Here is a 17,143-nt window from a genome sequence, read left to right as displayed (position 1 = left end):
TTAAAACGGAAAAGAATCTTGCCATCCGTTGGAAAACGTTACATATCTGATGTGTACTGTTTGCATGTGTTTCATATGCTCTATATCCATCGAGCATCCGTCCACTGTGATTTCATTGTTCGCCCATTTCGTCTGGAGCGGATGAAAACCAGTCGCCCCAAAACCGTGCGAAACTGGGAATGGGTTTAAATAATAATCAGGGAATTTTTCAACTTCATCAGGGAATTTTGTTTTCTTGAAAAGCTGGGAACCCTGAAGGAAGAGTGTATTAATCGTGTTCAGGTATATTTCTAGTCTTGGGTCCCATAACACAAAGGTTAGCGATTGATCGTACGCTTGATTTCTACCATTGATTGTACATTGTAGCTAATGCAGTCAATCGTAGAACAATGTTCTAGGATCATTGCTAAGCTTTGTGTTACGGGCCATTGTTGTCTTCTTTGCATCGCAGGAGGAGAAAGGCAAGAGAAGCCCAGAAGCAGCTCGTCGCAAAGTTTGCTTCTCAGCAAAAGAGGTTCCTGGAACAGACTCTCGAAACACAAGGTTAGTAACCTGTTCCTTTTTAAAACTCATTGATGAGAATTATAATTTTCATCATTTCAAAAGAAATGAAAATATCAGCATGAGATAGAATGCATTATGAACATGCAACAAAATTAGTTTATTGTTTATCTTGATGGGTCGAGGTACATCAGGCTTATCTACAATGTTGAATTCCGTACATGTATAATACTGTATGTAATGTATTTTCTGTTTTTTTATATGCTTTCTGGAGAAATTTTGAATAAAGACTTTCTTTAAAAAAACATATCAATCTGTTTCAAATTTGTAATAGGTTTTCATTGGCTGTATTATCTATATAGGAGTTACTTTCTGTTGATAACAAAGCCATTTTGTTTACATTTCTTGAGTTGTGTAAGCTTTTTCATAGTCGGGACGCACGTTACATGATTAGTGTAATTATATCATGAAAGCTTGTTGCTGTTGACAGCCCATTCTTAACAGTGCTATGTCTATGAGGCGCCGAATGTACCATTATTATATAGAACAATTATTTGTTATATAATCATTATTTATTAAATAATAACTATTATTTATATATAATTTACATTTTATTTGTAAATAACTACTATTATATAAAATATCATTTCTAATTATTTATATATAATTCCAAGTAATACTTCATTATTTGTAAATAATAATAGTTCGACATTCCATTATTTATAAATAATGATTATTTGTTTTTCATTATTTATAAATAATGATTATTTGTTTTTCATTATTTATAAATAATGATTATTTGTTTTTCATTATTTATAAATAATGATTATTTGTTTTTCATTATTTATAAATAATGATTATTTGTTTTTCATTATTTACAAATAATGATTATTTGTTTTTCATTATTTATAAATAATGATTATTTGTTTTTCATTATTTATAAATAATTTGTTGAGTTTTTCATTATTTATAAATAATGATTATTTGTTAAATAATGAAAACGTCTACTTCATTATTTATAAATAATTTTTTCGAGTGCACCATTATTCTCATTATTTATAAATAATCATTATTTAATGTTCGAGTTTTCCATTATTTATAAATAAAGATTATTTGTTAAATAATGAAATATCTACTTCATTATTTATAAATAATAATTTTGTTTCAATATCCCATTATTTATAAATAATCATTATTTATAAACAATTTTTACAGTTTGCCATTATATACAAATAATCATTATTTATATACAAATAACCATTATTTATTAAATAATGCCATTATTTATTAAATAATGCCATTATTTATTAAATAATGGAAAACTCGCTATAACATGCAAATGTGGGACCGCCCATGATATGAATATTCATGATGCGATTTCCTTTTTCGTGATTTTTCTTCACAAATTTTTGTCCATTTCCTCTTCATAATGACATTTCTTGAAGCAATTTTCTAGGGATATGGTCTGATTGTAATATTCTTCATTTTCTATATAACTTTGTCTTCGTAGAAATATCAAAAAGTGTAATTTTATACGATTTTTCCTACAGTTCACAATCCCCATAGGCGCGCGTGTACGGTAGGGACAACCGGTGAATCGACGGAGTGCTCTTCATCGAAATACTACGTTGGTTGGTCCCCGGAAGTGGCGGGCGGAATTTAGCCCGAATCCTCGATGGAAGTCGATCAAGTGCATATGAGCTGAGAGAGTGAAATATCAGTGTACTTGTACAGGCCCTTCTACTTTTTATAAATATTTCTTGTTGCTTTTTTTGTTAAGTTAATTTTTCCTGGTGTAGAGATAAGTTTCAGTTCTAATAATGCACTTCAAATACATTTTGGAGTGTCTGTTTGAGGCGTTTGGGGCGATTTCACCCTGGCCCCAAAATGCTCGCAACGACAATACGGGGGCATGATGACCCCTAATTTTTTAAAAACTTATTTTTCTATTGAAAATTATCACAAAATTCACCAAAAGTGTGCACGAAAGCCTTCGTATTTCACTTTTAAAACTCCAAAAAGTGCCCAAATGACAAGCTTGGTCGCTTCGCTGTGTCGCTTTCAACTTGAGAACGTTTACGCGTCTGCTTCCCCCCCCCCCCTCCTCCGAAAGAAATTCTGTATACGGCGATGCTCTAAAGAGCCTGGCACATTGATTTATGTATACTTCATTTTCATTATTTTTATCTCATTATCATCATGGCCTTACGCAGAATTTTTTCAGGGGGGGGGGGGTGGGGGGAGCAGGACGCGTGTAAACTTTCTCATAAAAATCTTGAGAAAGCGAAGCGACCAAGCTTGTCATTTGAGCTTGGTCGCGTCGCTGTCTCGCTTTCAAGATTTTTTTGAGAAACTTTACGCGCGTCCTAGCTGCCCCCCCCCCCCCCCCCCCCCCCCCCCGGTAAAAATTCTGTGTAAGGCCATGATGATAATGTGATAAAAATAATGAAAATGGAAAGTACATATAAATCAATGTGCCATATGCTCTTTTGAGCATGGCTGTTCACAGAATTTCTTTCGGGGGGTGGGGGCAGACCCCGGGGGGGGCACTCAGTATATAATGCATAGTGGGTATGTGCCGCGGAGGGGACCCCCATTTTTACACTCAAATTTCCGTTCCGAGGCATAGCATTTTTGTCTTATTGAGAAAAAGAACAAAGAAAGCCGCTCCAAAGCATAGCATTTTCTTCTTCTCGAGAAAAAAGAGGAAAAAAATCCGCTCCAGGGCTTCGCATATTTTCCGGTACGCCGTTCCGGTCGCAATTTTGGTGAAAAGCGGCCGCAGCTCGCTGTCCGACCATCGCCTCTGCGCTAGCGCGCCCGTCAGTCGTGCCGCCGGGCTAGCTGCATGCACGTTCCATAGGGATGCATACGCACTCGCAAGCAGGCGACCCGTTCCAAGGACCCCCGTTTTCACAAACATTTGTAGTTTCGAAGCCCGTTCCGAGGACCCTCCTTTTTACAATTCGCCCGCTCCAAGGCCCCCGTTTTTTGTCTCGCCCGCGGCACACCCCTACCACTTTTTTGGTCGAGTGCCCCCCCCGGGGGGCAGACGCGTGTAAACGTTCTCAAGTTGAAAGCGAGACAGCGAAGCGACAAAGCTTGTCATTTGGGCTTGCGTCCCGTGGCTGTCTCGCTTTCAAGATTTTTTTGAGAAAGTTTACGCGCGTCATGCTCCGGCCCCGGCCCCCCTGGAAAAAATTCTGCGTAAGGCCATGTTGATAATGAGATAAAAATAATGAAAATGAAAGTATACATAAATCAATGTGCCAGGCTCTTTAGAGCATGGCCGTATACAGAATTTCTTTCGGAGGAGGGGGGGGGGGGAGCAGACGCGTAAACGTTCTCAAGTTGAAAGCGACACAGCGAAGCGACCAAGCTTGTCATTTGGGCACTTTTTGGAGTTTTAAAAGTGAAATACGAAGGCTTTCGTGCACACTTTTGGTGAATTTTGTGATAATTTTCAATAGAAAAATAAGTTTTTAAAAATTTAGGGGTCATCATGCCCCCGTATTGTCGTTGCGAGCATTTTGGGGCCAGGGTGAAATCGCCCCAAACGCCTCAAACAGACACTCCAAAATGTATTTGAAGTGCATTATTAGAACTGAAACTTATCTCTACACCAGGAAAAATTAACTTAACAAAAAAAGCAACAAGAAATATTTATAAAAAGTAGAAGGGCCTGTACAAGTACACTGATATTTCACTCTCTCAGCTCATATGCACTTGATCGACTTCCATCGAGGATTCGGGCTAAATTCCGCCCGCCACTTCCGGGGACCAACCAACGTAGTATTTCGATGAAGAGCACTCCGTCGATTCACCGGTTGTCCCTACCGTACACGCGCGGCTATGGGGATTGTGAACTGTAGGAAAAAATCGTATAAAATTACACTTTTTGATATTTCTACGAAGACGAAGTTATATAGAAAATGAAGAATATTACAATCAGACCATATCCCTAGAAAATTGCTTCAAGAAATGTCATTATGAAGAGGAAATGGACAAAAATTTGTGAAGAAAAATCACGAAAAAGGAAATCGCATCATGAATATTCATATCATGGGCGGTCCCACATTTGCATGTTATAGCGAGTTTTCCATTATTTAATAAATAATGGCATTATTTAATAAATAATGGCATTATTTAATAAATAATGGCATTATTTAATAAATAATGGTTATTTGTATATAAATAATAATTATTTGTATATAATGGCAAACTGTAAAAATTGTTTATAAATAATGATTATTTATAAATAATGGGATATTGAAACAAAATTATTATTTATAAATAATGAAGTAGATATTTCATTATTTAACAAATAATCTTTATTTATAAATAATGGAAAACTCGAACATTAAATAATGATTATTTATAAATAATGAGAATAATGGTGCACTCGAAAAAATTATTTATAAATAATGAAGTAGACGTTTTCATTATTTAACAAATAATCATTATTTATAAATAATGAAAAACTCAACAAATTATTTATAAATAATGAAAAACAAATAATCATTATTTATAAATAATGAAAAACAAATAATCATTATTTGTAAATAATGAAAAACAAATAATCATTATTTATAAATAATGAAAAACAAATAATCATTATTTATAAATAATGAAAAACAAATAATCATTATTTATAAATAATGAAAAACAAATAATCATTATTTATAAATAATGAAAAACAAATAATCATTATTTATAAATAATGGAATGTCGAACTATTATTATTTACAAATAATGAAGTATTACTTGGAATTATATATAAATAATTAGAAATGATATTTTATATAATAGTAGTTATTTACAAATAAAATGTAAATTATATATAAATAATAGTTATTATTTAATAAATAATGATTATATAACAAATAATTGTTCTATATAATAATGGTACATTCGGCGCCTCATATATGTCAACTAATTTCCTAAGCAATAAAAATTGTTCAGTTGTGCTTTTCTACTTCGCTCAACAATTGGATGTGCATCAGAAAGAAAAAAAAATAGATAGGTTGATGCCATCTAGTACTAATCTTCAGTATTAAGTACTGAAAAATGATAAAAATACTGATGTTTCATTGTAAAATATTGATTTCTGTTTTCCTGATTGTATCACTTTGAAAATACTGATTTCCCCACCAAAATACTGATTTTTAGCTTTTAAAGTACTGAAATATTCTTGGTTTGGTAGCTCTGGGCTTTACGTTTAAATTTCACTCATTGTTCCAATGCTGTAACTTTAGATGATGATGAGGGCATGGATCAGCAGGAATCGGGTGAAAGTTCGACGGCATCAGCGGCTGATCCTATCCCTGTGAAGGAATACGAGTGTGTGATATGTGGGCAAACAAGCCCTTCAACGGCAGCTAAACCGATTGGACTAGTGGTACTCATGCAAGCAACTAATGGTAAGTGGTAGCGAGAGTGGTTGTGATGGTGGTGATGTAATTGATGGTGGTTGTGTTGATGATGATGATTGGAGTGATGGTGGTGTTTATGTGGTATTGGAGGTGGGTGAGATTTTTGTAGTCATTATGGTTGTGTTCTTGGTGCTGTTGGTGGTAGTGGTGGTCATGATGTTACGGGAGAAGGTCTGTAATAAAATCAACTTCGAACTTGGGTCATATTTGCCTTTGGGAATGATGGTGATCTGATTAGTATTGTTATGTTGATGTCAAATGTTACAAAGTTCTCGACATATCTAAAGATATCTTGCCTCTGTAACTTAAGAACCATTTGAGGTGGCTTGGCCGACTCATGTATTCATATTGTAGTTATAATGGTCTGATGAAATATTTTCCCTCGACCATACCATGTAAAATCTGCACCAATCCTCCATCATTTTGTGCACTAAATTTCCCTTCTCAATCGTAATAACCGATTCTCATGTGTTTGCTCCGTTCCGGATAGTATGGTGGCTCGGTGGTAGAGCGTCCGCCTCATGAACGGGAGGTCGTGGGTTCGATCCCCGGCCAAGTCATACCAAAGACTTATAAAAATAGTACCTTCTGCCTTCTTGCAAGGCTCTCCGTATTTATATTGGAGAAGGGTTATAATAACATATTATGTTACGCACGGCCTGTTGGTAGAGCAGTTTTCTAAATAATAATAATATAGGGTATTTATATTGCGCACATATCCACCTTGTTAGGTGCTCAAGGCGCTCCTATATTACCCGGCTAAGCTAGGTGTTCATAGCGCACACAGCTTTTTAAGGAATTACTTCCTACCGGTACCCATTTACCTCACCTGGGTTGAGTGCAGCACACTGTGGATCAGTTTCTTGCCGAAGGAAATTACGCCATGGCTGGGACTCGAACCCACGACCCTCTGTTTCAAAATCTGAAGACTAATCCACTGGGCCACAACGCTCCACTAAATGAAGTGGCTACCCTGATTAAATAAAACATTATCATCCCGAAGGCACCATCAAAAAGTAAGAAAATTTGTGTCACCTGTTTGGGCCTTTTATGAGTGGTTATCCTCATTTCCTCTCTTCCTGCAGTACTAGGCCAGAGATGTCTCAAAGATCAGCGTATCCCTCTACCCATCGGAAGTGACCCATCTCTAACAAACATTGGTAGATGCTGGAGGGAGGAGATGCAGAGGCAAACCACACTCCTTGACGGCTTCGGGAAGGTAAAAATCAGCGATTTATGAAAGAAGAACGAGATGTTAATCCTCCGTGACTGGCTGATTGTGCCTTAAACATACATTTTCCTAGACCTCAGGCTCAGTCTTCAATGGATCAAGTATCCAAAGTTTCCTCAATTTAACAATCCAGTCAGTCTAAGGTGGGAAATATCTGTCAATAAAAGTGGCTATTACAGGTGTGCCCCAGGGTTAATGTTTATCTCCACTTATGCTCATTTTGCTACTTGTATGTTTACATTTTTAGGGGGCACTTGTGTTGTAGATCTCAATTACACTTCAGCTCATGTGATTGTTTTACTACTACATGTCATCATTCGGAGGAAATTACCTTTCTCTACTCTAGTACTACACTTCTATTTGAAGAGATGATGTTGTCCTGGTGAAATTATCAATCATTGTTTTGCCTACCAACTCTCCACTGACTGACTTTTTGCAGGGCATTTATGGCTTAGAAAAAAACATGAATGAAGAAAACTGAACAATGCAATTCTTGTGTTACTGTTTTGGTGGTAGTTTATGTTTACAGTAAAATATGAGAAATATGTTGATATCCTCGCTTTATGGGAAGTTCGTTCCCACGTCTTGGCTTGTTTGTTTCAATTCTGTAGCCAATAGTATTTTACAAGATTGTCCAATGTGAAGGCAATATAGCTAAAACTATTTTGTCTATTTATTTTTTTTTGGGGGGGCTAAGTATCAAGCTTAAGGTTGTAAACAAAATGAGATGAGAAAAAACAAGCATGATACAACCTGGAATTTGACTGTGGGCCAATGTTAACATAGGAGTGAGACTTTTTTGATGGATTTGGCAGAACTATGTTGTGTTTTTTCCCCTAGAACGTATCTACTCCCTGTGGTTTTATGTGTTACCTAAAGTGATATATCTGGAAGTTCCTGTTCTCCAAGTTTGTGTTTGTTGACCAAGTTTGAAGTGTTCCCCAAGGTTGTGTTGAATCCCCTCTATTGCTCAATTTTCTGCAGGAGAGGTCTTGGGAAGCTGCTAGTACTGGCTGGGAGGGTGGGGTCCATATCCAGACGTGCGGACACTCCCTTCATTTAGACTGTCATCAGGCATACCTCAATTCACTCAGGGTAGGTTGACCGATTCTTTGATTCTCTGGCCCGTATTCTGAAGTCAGGTTTAACTTAAACCATGGTCTAAATCGGTGCTAAAATTATGGGGAGCCAAAAATTCAAAAATTATGTTTATATTGTATATTTCTTATGTTTACTATCTTGTTACCTTTTGCTTTCATAATGAAGAAAAATATTTCAGTTATCATTCCCAGACAATTCTGAACAATTTGGGTATCATATATAAATTTAATAAATCGAATGTGTACTGTTGGGGATTTGTGCTCCAATTGGCTCCCAAAAGTTAAACCACAACTTTAAACCAGGGTTTAATTTAAACCGTAGTTCAGAATACGGGCCTCTCTGTTTACCCCCCCCCCCCACACACTCACACCAAATCACCACTGCCAATTTGACCCTTGATATCGAAGAATACATTAGAACTAAACTTGTATTTGTTATTTTTTTTAAATAGATGAAAGTAAAAAGAAAATAATGTGTTGAAAGGTGCTGTAAAGCAGACAACAAAAAATGCAATTTAACTTTTCATGAAATTGTAAGATTGATCATATCCTTTTTTTTTACAGGGTCCTAATGTTGGAACCTTTGGGAAGTTAAAAATGTTCCCTCACCGATAAGTAAGCTTGTACAGAGATAACCACTGCAAAAAAAATTATCAGTCCAACTTGTTTCGTTTTTCAGGGTCACAACTACCAAGCGCACGATCTGGACGTGCGCAGACGAGGAGAGTTTCAGTGCCCTCTATGTCGGCAGCTGGCCAACTCTGTCTTGCCGTTCGTCCCTGTCAAACCATCCAGGGTTTCTTCCCTAGAGAGGAAAAAGACGTCTCTGAACAGGGTCTCTCATATCCTCAGCGGGAAGACACCTAGGTCAGATGCTATGGTGAGTCAAATGCTTCATGATTTTGTTTAATAAGTAATACTATTCCGCATTTATATAGCGCCTAACACATCGGAACGATGTCTCTAAGCGCTTTACAGATATATTATTACTCTGGTCATCAGATCCTTGCATGCCCGCATACAATGTATGCACCTTCTCCTCTCCCTGGGGAGCATTCCAACAAGTTTCAAGACTCAATTGCTAGGCATACTACATAGGCTTTCGCATCCTACCGGGTACCCATTTAACACCTGGGTGGAGAGTTGCAAATTGTGGATTGACGCCTTGCCAAAGGACGCTAGGTCATGGTGGGATTCGAACACACGACCCTCTGATTACAAGGCGAGAGTCAGAACCGCTACACCACGGCGCTTCCACAAAAGTAAAAGACAAATGCCAGTTGTGATAAATAGTTCGAAATCAGTTTTTACAGAATCCATTGAAATTAGCACCAAGGTGTCATTTTGCGTAAATAAAAAAAATGTGCCAAAGGATTGTAGAAGAAATTGTGTAATTGCTTAAAAATTAGCGAAATAAGCATTGGATTTGTCTTTATTGCCTGGTATTTTTTCAAGGCAATAATATTGCACAGTCCCATGTGTGCTTATCTGTGTTGGCGATCTACAGTGTGATCGTTTATCAGCTTAGATTTCATGATTTCACAAAGATCAGTTTATGTAACTGTACCAGATCTAGATCTGCAATGATAAAGTGACAACTAATCTTGGTTAATTTTACAGACTTTCTATTGAAATCAGTGTTTGGTAGCAGCTGCTTTCATTTATCTCTAAGATCTCTCTCCCAAGTAGTTATGGGAATCTTTCCATTAAAAGGCTTGATATACATGAAGAAGTTTAGTACTGGTGGGTGTTTCATAAAGCTGTTTGTAAGATACGAATGACTTTAGGCACGACTGGTGATCCTTTCTTGTGATATGTGACATCCATATGCAATTGATTTATGACCTAAGAACATGTTCCAGCCGTGCGTAAAGTCATGCGTAACTTTACGAACAGCTTTATGAAACACCCACCTGGTTATTAAAGTCCGCATTTATCCACAGTATTATTTGTTACATCGTATGTCAGCCATGGATCTGTCATCTAATAAGAGGAAATGATTGATAACTGTGATATAGATATAGTAACTTGGACATGAAAGTAAACATTAACAGGGAATGGAAAACTTATGTTACATGGAATGTAAACAGTACTAGTATAGTAAACATGTGGTATTAGTGGTATGCTTGTGTAGGGACAGTGATTTTCCGTTTCAAAAAATTGCCTTTTCCGTTTCAGAAAGTCTCAAATTCCGTTTCAGCATGTCAGAAAACGGAAATTCCGTTTCCCCATAGACTTTGTACACACGGAAATGTGACAATTCCGTAATACACATTTACATGCACACTCGCACTGGTCAAAATTTGTATCTGCTACTGTACCAACAACACAATAAAATCTGTTCTAATCGGATCTATGCGGGTGAATAAAATATTTTAACACACCCATTTTGCATGCATACATCCTCACCTTTCATATTATTAGCATTATTTCACGGTGAAATGATATTTCATTTATAATTTTGGGGGTTTTTGGACATCGTTACCATCAGTCATCGTCGTTTCCCAATCCGCCATCTTGGATTTTAAGACCACGATATCGTGCTGTTACATCTTCAAACGTAGAGGGCAGCAACACACAACTGTGTACATGTAGTTGAACGATACATGTGTGCATGTGAAGCCCAACGTCAACCCGGCCGGCCGTGTACGGTGCGGGGTACAATCGAGTGTGCTGATGTCGAGTGCAGTCACGATGTGTGAATTGTCATGATAGTAGCGAAGTGAGATCGTGTTTTCTGGGTTTTTTGGGCCATTTAATATTCTCATTTTGTTGTGATTTTGGAGTAATTTCTGTTGCTATTCTGTGTATTTTGAGGGAAAATACGTTTTCCGTGATTTTCCGTTTGAAATGCCATTTTCCGTTTCAAAAGGCCCTTTCCGTGAATTCCGTCCGTTTTCCGCGATCGCGGAAAATCACTGTCCCTACTTGTGACACGAAATAATAAACTTGGATTAATTAAAGAGGAAAGTGATGTCATCTATAATATTATTATATAATCTTGGCCCCGTTTTTACAAAGAGTTACGATTGATCCGATCAACCTCTGTTGTATGGAAATCCATCAATATCGTAATTTTAACTACAGGAAATTTGCACAATGTCCTTTTTAAATAAAGAGAAGCACACTGGATTTTCAGGGAAAAAATGAATTTATAGATATACATCATATCTGGAAAACATTTTGAGCAAACGTGCATTTTAGATGTTGACGTTGCTGGCTTTCCATAGTTGTGGTTGATTGGATCAATCGTAACTCTTTGTACGATAGGGTCCTGGTCATTGATTGGTTGTCAGGACATTTTAGTTTGTTTTTGTTTTTTTGCAGTTTTCAGTTGAGTTGAGTCCAGAGCAAAGTGGGGCCATCCAGGCATTCATCAACGATCTCTGGCGGGAGAACGAATGCGAAGAACTTGACGACATGAAGGCAAACCCCGATGGTCTCTTCCCAAGAATATGCTCAATAGCCAGGTAACGATCTCAGCAAGTGGCTTGGGCGATTTTGCCCTTGAAACGCTAAAGAGCAGTAGAAAATCCCCATTGCAATGTTAAAGCTTACCCAATGTTGCAGATTTAGGAAGTAGGTTGTAAAAAAGTAGCACCCCCCCCCCCCCCCCGAAAATGTTTTTAAAAAGATTTTTTCCTGATCTCAATCACAAAAATAAATACATAGGCCTGTATTCTGAAGTCGGGTTTAACTTAGACCACGGCCTAACTGCACTAAAATTATGGACAGTCAAAAATGTCAACATTTTCCTTACATTGTATGTTTGGTATGTTTACTGTGCTCTTTCCTATCTCCTGAATGGTGAAGAAAGCTATCTTATCTATCCTTCCGAAGCAGTTAAAAATCATTTTAGAGAAAAATGAGCTGATACATTGTAATTATACTGTTTGAGATTTATGCCACTATTGGCTAGCCATAGTTAAACTGCAACTTTAAACCAGAGTTTAAATTAAACCCGGCTTCAGGATACGGGCCATAAAGGGCAAAGGAAAAGTTCCCCCCCCCCTCCCCGGCTTCCATGTCCAGAGTTGCCCTAAACGTGGTAAATTGGACCCTCGTTTGTTGCTATTTAGGTCAACAGAGATATATTTTTAGAATGAGCAGTGGCCTGTTACAGACGCAGTTGATTCTGTACCAGGGTTTATTGATGATAACAGAAATGATGTCAGATAAAGTAATGAAAATCACAGCAATTATATATGTAGTGGTTTCAAGGCATAAGTTAAAGTAATAGACATGTAATTAAAAAAAAAAAAAAAGACACAAAATATGCACATGGATGCCTTTCCATCAACCTGAAAACTGTGAAACCAACAAGAAAAATTTTAAAAAAATGCTTTTGATACAGTACGTTATAATCAAAGATTTTGTGAAATTTCTATCGTGCCGATAATAATAGAGCACATAAGTGTATGTGATGAAATTAAGATGGTGTTTTTGGTCACTTTATATTTCACTCTTTTGAAGCACTAAATAATGATTTACGGATGCGGTTTTTTTACGGCCTTCTTTTTTGTTACATATCACAGACACAGGTGACAAGTGGGACCTCGCAGCTCAGATTTTTCTAAAATCAATGTTAGCCAATGCCTTTAACCCTAATTCTCCCGGGGGGGGCCATAATGGCCCCCCCCCTTGACAATTTTCGCGATATATCTGCTGCGCAAATTTTTTTGACCTCGCCGCTCACTGACTTTTTACTTTCAAGTCTCGCGCAAATTTTGAGACCAAATTTGTGACGCCCGGGTACACGGTTACGACATTATGCAACATTATGTAAGTGCATGTCAGACCCAAAATTGCTCATAAACGTGATTTCATGTACAAATCCAATGCAAATTGTGTATTTAGCCAAAATTCATAAATGTATCATTATTTCTACTTTTACTGATTAAACTGAATTAATTTTGCCTTGTTTATGATCAGAACTAAGTCTGGAATGATTTCCATTGAAAAAACAATAAAAAACAAAAAGTAAAAAAACAAAGAAATACATAAGAAATTCATAAAACAATAAAATACATAAGAAATTGATTTCCGAACCGAAGTTTTTTTAATTGCGATTGTTAAGATTGCTACAAAGAATTTTTTTACCAAAAATTAGCATTCTAGGAGCTTTATTTAGTGAATTATAGCAAAAAGTATGATTTATGCATAAATTAGCATAATTAATTCATATAAAATAAAATCTCATTATTTTGGAAAATTTTACCATACAGCCTTGTAGATTACATCGCACACTACCAGTGTGCAAATTTTTGCGTCGCTCGCGCAATCGGCGGCCGAGATCTTAAGGGGGGGCCATAATGGCCCCCCCCCCCCCCCCGGGATTGACAAGAATCAAAATACCCCGGGAGATTGAGGGTTAAGTTTATGATTACGGTGTTTATAATGATGATGATGTTAATTTAATGCTACGACTTTTTGCATAGGTCTTTACTACCTTTCCATCTTTTTCTTATCTGATATGGTGATAATCATATGTCTTCAAACATGTTGCATAGGGGCTATTCCACGGTTACTCACGTTACATTTGGAGACACCTTGACTCATACTTGGAGCTGTAACTCCATTATTATTGATAGGAACTAAACATCTCTTTATCACAACATAGTACGCAGTCTGACTATCCTTTGTATAAAAACAAAACTTGGGAAATTTCATTATTCTCCTGGCAAATCTTTGAAATGTGTCGGTTACTCACGTTACATGATTTGGACATGCATAAAATGAAAAGTGGACTTAAGTGAAAAGTGTCCTCATGCAAGGCTTTTATGAACGTTGATTATATCCATTTCAAAGAAGTATATTAGGGAGACAAATTTGTATATAATTAAAAAAATAAAGAACACATGGTTTTTACAAGGGGTGCAGATAAAGTGGTTACTCACGTTACGGTTTAGATGGGCTATATGTACAAAGACACATTGAGCTCATGTCCACCAACCTATGGAATTGCCCATAGTCACTTGTTTGTTTATTTATTTTCGTATTTTTCAAACAGGGCAGCCCCATCATTAGTAATAGACATGTATTGTTTTACCGTGGGGCCCTGCATAACATGAAAAACACAAATCACCAGCATATATATACAACACAAAGTGGAAAAATACACAATCGTAAACAGGATGAAATTGTCAGGTTAGCACACTAAAGAAAATAATCATGAATTTAAATCTGAACAAGGATAGCATTCACTATAAAGTATAACCACAGTTTCATATATCCCCATATTTTTCTCCTCAGAATTAACCTTGAATTGGAGATTGTGTCTGCGGGTGGTAATCTTCTCAACCATTCAAACGCAGCAAAGAAACGCAGCTGCCTCAGTAAGTTCTTTTTTAAATCAGTTTTATTCTTTATTTTTAGCACCAATATATATTCATTACGATTTTTGTGTGGATTGTGTTTAATTAAGAAAGATTTCTGTCCTTCCTCAGTAATCTGATAAGGTGAATATCATAGGCCCTGTCCCATCGTTCCGTGCAAGCCTTGCGTGTGAGTTGCGGGTAACTATTTTTCCCTACCCGCAGGTCGCCCGCATTGACAGTATCTCAAACATATCTCACACGCAGTTGCCGCCAGAAGCACACACAAGTCTGATTTGTACGCAGAAAAGTTTTGAACATATAAATCATTTGTGCGGGTGAGTTGCGGGCAGTCACCCGCACTCATGAACGGAACGATGTGAAAGAGCCTTTAGGTTGGCAGCTCTGCATCATCATCATCATGTATCATCATCATTATCACCTTCATCATCATTATCATCATCATTATCGTTCAACATCATCAGTATTACTATTATCATCATCATCATCATGCATCTTCATCGTCATCATCATTCATCATCACCTTTATCATCATCATCATTATCACTGTCATCATCATTCATCAACATCGTTGTCATCATCAGTATTACCATTATCACCATCATCAGTATGACCATTTTCATCATCATCACCATCATCATCATCATCCTTCATCATTATCATCATCATCAACATCAGTATTACAGTTATCACCATCATCATCGGTATTACCATTATCATTCATCACCATCATCATCATTAATCATCATCACAATCAACATCATCGTTGTCATCATCAGTATTACCATTTTCACCATCATCAGTATGACCATTATCATCATTCATCATCTTCCTTCATCATTATCATCATCGTTCATCATTGCCATCATCATCGCCATCGTCACCATCATCGTCACCATCATCATCATGCATCATCATCATCAGTATTATCATCATCATCATCAGTATTATCATTATCATTAATCATCATCATCATCGTCACCATCATCATCATCAACATCATCATCAGTATTACCATTATCATCATCATTATTCATCATCATCACCATCATCATCAGTATTATCATTATCATTAATCATCACCATCATCATCGGTATCATCATTCATCATTTCCAACATCATCGCCATAATCGCCATCGTCATCATTCTTCATCATCATCAGTAGTGCCATTATTATCATTCATCATCACCATGATATTTATCATTTTCACTATTATCATTGTCATCAACAAAAAATCTTGATCACCTTTATCAGTACATGCATCAGCATCATTGTCATTATAAACTGGATTTTAGCGGTGATCCTCTAAAAGATTTCCGTTTCATTTTGCTTGTCATTGCAGGACCGTTACTGAAGATCCTTGATATACACGCTAGGCAGATCAACAGAGGAACACATGTTGCAAAGATGTGGTCTAAACTCGTCACTGGGGCATATGCAAATGTGTAAGTAAAGAATGTTCAATAATTACTGTATTAGTTTTTTATGACTGAGGAATGAATGGATGGATGAATGGAAGGATTGATGGATGGATGGAGAGCTGCCAAGTAGTACGATTTTCCCGTATTTCATACGGAAATCAATTTAAAATACGGCAGTACGCTTTTTCATGATAAAATACGGGAAAAAGCAAATTAGAGAAGAAAAGGTATTGTTCACCCCACTACTCATCCGGGAGCTTTCGGGCGGAAACAATATGGCGGCCAGCCCGCGTCACTCGCAACGGACTTCGTATATCCATGTGTGTATGTTTTCTGCATGTGTGCGGTGCTTGTAGCATCAATTGTCTATGTGTGGGACCGAAGTAAATCGTTGCTCCAACTTGCCAATGTATATACACGTGTGTGTTTGTGTGTACATGTGCATGGGACATCGACATCGTTGATTGAACGTGTGTCGCATCGCACATTGCATCGTTTTCATCCGTGCACTGCCAGTGGTGTTTTGTGGTTTGATTTGAGATTTTATCGTGGAAATCATCAAAATGTCTTCTAAATCAGCTCAACCACGCAAACAACATTTCAAGGAGGAATATTGCAAACGATGGAAGTGTATCATTGCGTCAAAGAGGGACCAGTTCAGTGTGAGATGCACACTTTGTGAATGTGATTTTTCCGTGAGCCATGGAGGAGCGAATGACATTCAAGCTCACGTGTGGGGCGCAAATGTAAGAAGTGATCGAACTTTGCCACTATGCATGCATATTTATCTCACACGGTAAAAATACTGATTTTTTTTGGTCAAAATACTGATTTTGGGGGATAAGAATATTGAAAATGCAAAATACAACTTGGCAGCTCTGTGGATGGATGGATGAATGAATGAATGGGTAAATGAATGCATAAAAGAATGAATTACATGTATTGAATGAACTGATTAATAATAAATCAATTAAAGAAAGTAATTAACCAATGAATAGTAAGCAATTAAATCAGGTAATCAAATGATAAATTAATGAACGAATTGACCATTTCAACTATCAAACTACAAGAATAACATATAAAAACTAACAAGAATCTAAACAAAAATGAATTGATACTTG

The 17,143-nt window shown here is 36.8% G+C and overlaps 1 protein-coding gene across 3 annotated transcripts in view; it reads left to right on the top strand.

Moving 5' to 3' along the window:
* The window catches only part of LOC129274821 (E3 ubiquitin-protein ligase ubr3-like), a 78,819-nt gene that overhangs the window by 48,259 nt on the left and 13,417 nt on the right, over positions 1–17,143 (top strand). For all 3 annotated transcript variants that reach the window (XR_010295545.1, XM_064108842.1, XM_064108841.1), the window contains exons 24-31: positions 452–543; positions 5,757–5,921; positions 7,019–7,152; positions 8,149–8,259; positions 8,944–9,144; positions 11,592–11,734; positions 14,517–14,599; positions 15,944–16,046. Coding sequence is in view for 2 of the 3 variants with exons in the window: in XM_064108842.1 (XP_063964912.1) it covers positions 452–543; positions 5,757–5,921; positions 7,019–7,152; positions 8,149–8,259; positions 8,944–9,144; positions 11,592–11,734; positions 14,517–14,599; positions 15,944–16,046 (1,032 nt within the window). In the remaining variant the exon portion in view is untranslated. The remainder of the gene's footprint in view (positions 1–451; positions 544–5,756; positions 5,922–7,018; positions 7,153–8,148; positions 8,260–8,943; positions 9,145–11,591; positions 11,735–14,516; positions 14,600–15,943; positions 16,047–17,143) is intronic.

The sequence above is a fragment of the Lytechinus pictus genome, chromosome 13 (genome assembly GCF_037042905.1).
Source record: "Lytechinus pictus isolate F3 Inbred chromosome 13, Lp3.0, whole genome shotgun sequence".
In the NCBI taxonomy this organism is placed as follows: Eukaryota; Metazoa; Echinodermata; class Echinoidea; order Temnopleuroida; family Toxopneustidae; genus Lytechinus; species Lytechinus pictus.
This window is presented reverse-complemented; position numbering and strand designations above follow the sequence as displayed.